The following is an 8329-nucleotide window of genomic DNA, read 5'->3' on the forward strand; positions in this document are numbered from 1 at the left end:
CCTGTGATTCATATATAACTCGAAAATATTGTTGGTTATAGACACTACAAAAAAAAAAAGTTGAACTACGACGGACAAAATTAACGATGAAACAAAACACTGTCATAAAATTATAAAATAACAAACAAGACTGAGAGATTTTTCATATAATCAAATAAGACTTTATAAATAAAATTTATTAAGAGACAATAAAGACTTTTGTGGCATAGTGAATAAGAGATTATGGGTTCGATCCCCATAAATGTGTTTAGTTTTTAAATAACATGTGCCCATCGATCTGAACCGACTACCCCACTCACGCCCAACTCACGCTCGACCTGATCGCATACATAAGACCAGTCTCATGCAAGTGTGTTTGAGCCCTTAAACTCTGATTGAGGCGTTTATTTTTTAAATAACATGTGCCCAACGAATCGACTCGACTACCAACCCGCCACTCCCAGTTCATCCTCAGCCCGCTCCTAATTCAGTCTCATACATGAGATCGGTCTCATGCAATGCAAGTGTGGCTTTTTATTTCTTTTTCGAGGTAAAAATTAGTAATTTTTTAAAAGAAAAAAATGAAGACAAACCAGGTTAAATCATAAAAATTACTTTTTCCGTCCAACTAGAATAAATTCGTTATAAATCAAATTATCAACACCCCTGAGTAATAAATTTTGGTGCAAGCCCAATTCTTGAACTAAATTTGATTGCATGATCAAAATTTGTTACAAGAATTGAAGTGAAATGGTGGAAAACTACACCAAAGCAAAGCAAAGCAGTATTGGAATTCGAAGTCTCTTTCTCCAAATAAATGAACCAAATTAAATCAAAATAGACAATTCATCAACAAGGACAACGAAATATTTTACTGGTGTAAAAAATCTTCTGCCAAAGCTCCCATAAATCAAAGTGATGAAGCAGTACTTCAACTACGCTTTCACCGAGTTTGAGGATCCCAAATTTGCAGAGAGAGAGTAAGAGAAAGAGAAGCCCAATAAACGGAGATCAATGAAGGGCGGAAGCGTAGTTGAGGGATTGGAAAAGAAGAGGAAGATGGAGGAAGAATGGAGCTCCATCTTTGCGTCCAAACAGCCCCTTAGCCGACTCCATTTCCCTCCCAACTTCACCTTTGGCGTTGCCACCTCCGCTTTTCAGGTCCTACTTTGCCATCTTACCTACCCTTTCATTGTTTTCGGTAAAAATCTTTGCAATATTCGAGTATTACTTGTTAGATTATATGAAGAGATTGCTTGTGTGTGTGTGTGCGTGTTGGGTTCTTTATTCAAAGTTGATTACTTTTGATGGTCTTGTGCACTAGGAGCTTTTACATGGTATGGCAGATAATCTTGAATATTCTTGGAAAGTTGTGTAATTGTGTACCTTTTTTTCTTAGGGGAAGTGTATGAGCTAAACCATTACATTTGGATTTTGTGCGTGCGTGTTTGTGTTTTTTAATCGAGCAGGATCATTTAGGGGGTTTGACTAAGTTTATTTTGGAGAGTTTGTAAGCTCCAACAACTCATAAGATGAGATGTCTCAAGAGAGAATTGTGAGGTAGAGTGAGAAAATCCTAGTTAGGTTTAGAAAAGTGAAGGAAGATGAAATTGAAAGAGTAGTATACGCTAGAAATAACAAACCATAGTAGAGTTGTTTTTGTAAATTGATTGTTTTTGCTTGTAAGATTACGAAAAAAAATAAGTTGGGGTTTAGGAACTTATTTTATGGAGAGCTTATAAGATATTGGAGCTTATTTTCACGGCTTTTGCCAATACTTCTCAACAGCTTATAAGCTTAGCCAAACACCCTCTAGTTTAGGGTCAAGTTGGCTGAAAGTAAAACTTTCTAGCATTGGTTAATACTAAATCGAGCTGAGTTTGATATGCCACTAACGCCCTGAGAGAAATGTGCAGGTCGAAGGTGCGTGGAATGAGGGTGGCAGGGGTCCTAGTATATGGGATGCATTTTCGCGTGCTCCTGGTTAGTACTATTATATATATGTTTCAAAGATAGATTCTTGTTGACTTATAAGTGGATTTTCTAGGAAATATTTGCGATGGTAGCAATGCAGATGTTTCTGTGGACCAGTATCATCGTTACAAGGTGTCTTCTTCTACCTTATATTTTGCCTATGAAAGATAACTGTGATTTGAAAGCGTCGGAGGCATTTAGATTGAAGGAATCTGGGGCAAAAGGTTTCAAAATATAATAGCAAATCTTTGAACTTGTTTGGATACTTTTTCACTTCAAAAGTTTAAGTGATCGTAAGAGCTATTTTCTCAATCATTATGATGGACTGAAATTAATCCACAATGAAATTTTGTTATTAAAACTACTTAGCTGCAAATCTTTCTTAAACTTTTAAATTCAGATATTTAGAGCATATCCACTCCAGTCTGATTGTGATTGCAAGTCAAGCAATCTTGATTCTGGAATTTTTCATAAATCAATTCCCTTGTGGTTCTTCTGGTTTCTGCAGGAAGACATTGAGCTGATAGCCAAATTGGGATTTAGAGCTTACCGATTTTCCATATCATGGAGTCGTATTTTTCCTGGTAAAGTGAATAGTTGTCTTGTAAAATTCTTCATCTGTATATGAAGTGAAGTCCTTCTGCTCTAGGGGTTTCCAGGAAGTAGTGAACGTGAATGACTAGAGTTAACTAACCCGTTACTTGTTATTTATGCTAGAGTTATATCACTGGAAAAATATCAGCTGCATATACATGGTTTGCCATGATGAAATAAAAAGTAGTAATGTAGCTTGTTACCCTTTCTTGGGCTCTGGAAATATAAATTACAGGAATGAAAATGAATATTTATTGAAAAAAGTATGTATTGTTGTTCAAGTCAGATAGATTTGATGCTTCCATTACTGGATTTCTCTATGAAATTGGTCGCACGATGCATAATGATACGGATTGATGTAATGCTCTAATGGCTTACACCACATCTGCAGATGGTATGGGGACCAAAATCAATCTCGAAGGAATAAGGCACTACAACAATGTTATCAATGCACTTCTAGACAAAGGTATAGTTCCATGTTTCTAACTCAAGCCATCTGTTTTGGTATGCAATTCTGCTAACCGTAACTTGCTTTCAGATATTGAGCCGTATGTTACACTGTACCATTGGGATCTTCCCTTAAATCTTCTAGAGTCAAAGGGAGGTTGGTTAAATGAACAGATTGTGTAAGTATCTTCTGTTTACTCTATTGCCTTCATTTTGTCTGATTTTGGTCAAATTTTAAGGCACAAAATTCATATAAATAATCTGATGTCAATCAGCACCGTTGTCTCTGGATAGTGCCACATATTTGGGTTTAAGTTGACCTTTCTGGGATGAGGAACATTTGCTCCTGGTTTTTTTTTTTTTTTTTTTCTTTTGTGGTTGTGTAGTTTGGATTATAGAGGTTTTGTGAAATTAAATTTTAATGAACGACATCAAAGGCTCCAAAGCTTTGCATTTTTTGTGGGTTAAGGAGAATCATTACTTTTATGGGTATTCAAAACCTCATGTTTCTACCATTTGCTCTTTGGCATTGCTATAAACATGTGGAGGGAAAAATATAATGAGTAATTAGTTTTGGGGAAAAAAGGGTTATTCTTAAATTATATCCCGAACTTTGACTCCATGGTGACTTTTTAGCTTGAACTTAACAAATATAGCATGAGAAACATGAGTCATAACCAGATATGCCTACAAACAACCAATGCAAACTATCTTAAGTTCCTTGGAAATTGTGAATTGGGCTATTAAGTAAACAACAAAAATAGTCTATATTTGTAATAATTTTAAGTTTGGGCTATAATTTAAAAATAACCCAGAAAAAATTAAAAAATTGGGGTGAGGTAGATCATGATGTCCTTGGGATAAAGAGAGGAATATGATCTATATGTGACATAGATAAATCTCAAGTAATTTCTAATTTTGGTTTCTTGTATGGTGAAATCCAGAAATTACTTTGCCATCTATGCAGAAACTTGTTTTTCTAGTTTTGGGGATAGAGTTAAGAATTGGATAACAATCAATGAGCCTCTCCAAACTGCTGTGAATGGCTATTGTACTGGATTTTATGCCCCCGGAAGACGGGAACATCCTTCAACGGAACCATACTTAGCTGCTCACTACCAACTCCTAGCTCATGCAGAAGCTGTTTCCATCTATAATAAGAAATACAAGGTATACTTGTCTTTTCTTTTTTTTCCTTGTTTTTTGTTTTGCTCAAGGCTCATTAGGCATGCGGATAACGTTGAGTTTTCTTGACAGAACGAGCAAGGAGGGCAAATTGGCCTGGTCGTGGACTGCGAATGGTCACAAGCTTTGTCAGATAGAGTAGAAGATATAGATGCTGCAGCCAGGCGACTTGATTTTCAGTTGGGCTGGTAATTTCCTTGGCTTTTTTCTATCAACTAGGTAAATGGCATGTGCTATGCTCGTGAAGGTTATCAAATATTTAGAGGGTTTTTTTGGAAGCTCTTGAAAAGTGTTTGACAAAATAAGCTCCTAAATAGTATATATAAGCTTTCTAAAAAATAAGTTCCTCAAGCCCAACGTATTTTTTCATAATCTTACAAGCAACAATTATTTTTTACAAAAATAACCCTACTATGTTTTGATATTTCCAACATATACCTTTCCAATTTCATCTCACTTCAATTTTCTCTGTCTAAGCTCAATTGTCCGAACACCTTAACAAATAAGCTTAGCCAAACACCCTCGTAATATTTGGTTCAGTGTTATGAGTTGTTTGTTATCACATTTCGTAGATGTAAAGCACCCAATTTCCTTCTTTGTTAGGGCCCTTATAATTATCCACTTTCATGATTTAATCCACATATGTAAACACACCTGCAGGCTGCAAATGAAGATCGCCTGCTTATATACCTAATATCTCTCATGTGTAGGTACTTGGATCCAATCTATTTTGGAGACTATCCTCAATCAATGCGCGAAAAGCTTGGAGATCGCCTGCCAAAATTTTCCGAGAGGGATAAAGAGTTGCTCAAGAACTCAGTAGACTTTATTGGTTTAAACCACTACACAAGTAGGTTTGTTTGTCATGCAACAAACGGCATCGAAGAGAATGATTTCTATAGAGTCCAGGAGGCTGAAAGAATTGGTAAAACAATAGATATAGTTTTCTTTTAGGTTAATCATAGTTTGTATCCCCAGCTTTCAACATTTTCCAAAAAATGTCTCTAACTCATGTTTTCACTTCAAAACCCTCAACTTTGGAAAAGTTTTATTTATGTCCAGCCTTACAGAATCACCTCGCCTAAATCTGCACGATTTAATATAAAATTGCAGAAAAGACCCTAATCCCTAAGAATCCATCTAAGAGTTCAGCGAGGTGACTCATCATTTTGTTGCCGGATCCTACAAGGTGGTATTAAATTAAACTTTTTCCAAAGTTCAGGGGCTTTGAAGTGAAAACGTTAGTTGAGGACATTTTTTGAAAAACGCTGAAAGTTGGGTTCACAAACTATGGTTAACCCTTTTCTTTTACTATAAATTTCAAACCTAGAGTACTTGAAGAATTCATCTTATAGTTAAGATCTCATCATTCTAGCTCAGTGCTTTATTATGTTATATTTGTAGCTGAATGGGAAGGTGGAGAGATGATTGGCAAAAAGGTGGGATCAGTTATTTATCTTAACGTATTTTCATCGATCATATGTCCCAAGCGTGTATTACTATTGACAGTAGTCTTCTGTTTTCACATGTAGGCAGCATCGTCCTGGCTTTACATGGTTCCTTGGGGTTTATGGAAAACGCTCAATTACATTTCTTCAAGATACCAAAATCCAGCGATCTACATAACAGAAAATGGTACTGATAATTGATTTATTCCTTGTATTTGGTTACTTCTATAATCATGAAGAGCCTATGCCTATGTATCGATCATCAAAATTTTCTTGTCATCTCGTTACCATGTAAGTGACTACTGAGCCTATCCAAAGTTTTACCTCTTTATGCACAGGCATGGACGATGAAGAGGATTCCATGTCTCCACTGGATGCGATGCTAGATGATACGTTACGAGTTTCCTATTACAAGGGTTACCTGGCAGCAGTTCATCAAGCAATTGAGTATGTAAATACATTTCCCATCTTTCCTTATTTGGTTGGTAATATCTGTAACTGTGAACGACATGCATATTGCTTCTACGGAGCGTTTTACTTTCGAGGATTAGCCTAGATAGATAAAAATAGTATAGGCTAATCCATTATTTACTTAGATGGATTGAAACTTTGTGATATCCTAAGACCTCTGATAATTTCTATGATCCGAGTAATTTTGCTTGATTCATATCCCGTTGAAAGGGTAGGATTGGAGAAATCCTAGTAACGAGGATAAAAATATTCAATCATATATCTTATCAATCATGAAAAGTAAACACCCCCCCTTAAATTCTCGTCCTATCACCTCCAACATAGTGATTAGTGACAATCATAATTAGTTTTTACCAAGAACACAAAAAGTGTGTTGTTTTGATCCTTGCCGGATCTAAACTTGTGTTCAATTGCATTTCATACTTTCTAAGCCACGTTTAGTTGCATTCGCAAGATGTAAAGTGACGAGCTGGTATCGGCTAATTAGTTTGTACGCCATCGCATAATATAGAGAATATAATGGACAGGGATGGAGTAGATGTTCGCGGCTACTTTGCATGGTCGTTGCTGGACAACTTCGAGTGGCATCTGGGCTACACTAAGCGTTTTGGTCTCGTTTACGTGGACTACAGAAATGATCTAACCCGGCATCTCAAATCTTCTGCTTATTGGTTTCTGAGGTTCTTGAAAACTGAACAAGGTAAAAGTGGCAAACTGGAATAGCCTTCGTTGATGCTACAAGATTTCATAGGCAACTTTTCTAGTGTTTTATAGGAAAAGTTATCAACACATGTATTCAAATTGTTCTTGTTACTTGGTCTTCATGATATGTTAGAAATGTTTTTAAGTTACTAGAAGATATTAACGATGACTATAATTGGTCTTAATTTTATTGAAATAATGAAGATTTTATCCATCATGTTTTGTTCTTTGATTCTTACCCTATGTTATGTAGTTTGGAATCTATTTTACCGTTGTAGTTTGTTTGAGATTTTCACCTACCGTTGTAGTTCGAAAATCGAAATGATGATTTATCTTTAAAACAAATATACTTTGAAGGTGTGTTCTCTTTTATTGATAAATTTATCATGGAAAAATGAGGGATAATACAAATTTCTCCCTTTAAATTTCTATTTTTCCCCCCTAATTTTCTACATTTTTTTTTTGTTTTATCATTTCTCATTCCTTCTTTTCACTCCAAGAAGAGATAAATTATCCCTTCATTTTTAGTATGATAATACCATTTCTCCTTGAAGTGAAAATAATGAATGAAAAATGTAAAATTTTCTTTGGTAAATATTGTATGACAATAAATGATACATTAAAAGATACTTTTAATAACAAAAAATGATATTTCTCTTAAATGAAATGATAATTCGTAAATTATACAAAAACAAATGATACTTACGATACAACCAGATACAACCAAATGATAATTTTAATACATGCAAATGACATTTTAAATAACAAAAAATTATATTTAGTCCTATGGAAAGGGGAAAAAGAGGGTAAGGGCCGGGTAGGCCGGGCCCAGCGCAGGCGCGAGTTTGATCCAATTGCATAATTCTCACTAAGGGAAAATTTGCTAATTTTAAATATAAAGCTAAAAAAAACATATACACAATGTATATATATTTTTAAAAGGGTAAATATCATGAAAATCCCTTAACTATCTCCACTTTATCAAAACTACCCTGAAACTTTGGAAATATTTTCTAAACCCTCAAACTATCAGGTTTTTATCAAATATATCCCTTATTTATTTTTCGGTTACCAGAAACATGATGTGGCTCGCCGGATGCCACAATGCAATTTATATTCTATTTTTTTTTAAATGAAATGGAAAAAACGACTTCGTTTCGTACCATATTCTATCGTGTTTATCCCTAATCCTAGGTTATTAGCGTGAATTTCAAACACGATAGGAGTGAATTTTAAATTTCAGAGTGAATTTTTTTAATGATATTGCATGAAACGACGTCGTTTTTGCCATTGCATTTTTAAAAAATAGAATATAAATTATATTGTGCCATCCGGCGAGCCACATCACTTTTTGATGACCAAAAAATAAATACGGGATATATTTGATAAAAACCTGATAGTTTAAGGGTTTAGAGAACATTTTGAAAGTTTTAGGGTATTTTTAATAAAATGGGTATACTTTAAGAGTTTTCATGATATTTACCCTTTTTAAAATTTTCATATTTTATTAGTATTATTCAATAAAAAAA

At 34.7% G+C, this 8329-nt stretch overlaps 1 protein-coding gene across 1 annotated transcript; it reads left to right on the forward strand.

The window, feature by feature from the left end:
- The first annotated feature begins 651 nt into the window (after positions 1-651).
- Positions 652-7014, forward strand: LOC131022085 (beta-glucosidase 42). Its single transcript, XM_057951476.1, has 13 exons — positions 652-1140; positions 1896-1962; positions 2027-2085; positions 2462-2537; positions 2939-3013; positions 3086-3173; positions 3939-4164; positions 4252-4367; positions 4890-5104; positions 5584-5618; positions 5712-5814; positions 5966-6074; positions 6626-7014. The coding sequence occupies exons 1-13, from the start codon at positions 994-996 to the stop codon at positions 6819-6821; spliced, it is 1512 nt and encodes a 503-aa protein (XP_057807459.1). The 5' UTR covers positions 652-993; the 3' UTR covers positions 6822-7014.
- The last annotated feature ends 1315 nt before the right edge of the window (positions 7015-8329 follow it).

Source organism: Salvia miltiorrhiza, chromosome 4 (assembly GCF_028751815.1).
Source record: "Salvia miltiorrhiza cultivar Shanhuang (shh) chromosome 4, IMPLAD_Smil_shh, whole genome shotgun sequence".
NCBI classification, from domain to species: Eukaryota; Viridiplantae; Streptophyta; class Magnoliopsida; order Lamiales; family Lamiaceae; genus Salvia; species Salvia miltiorrhiza.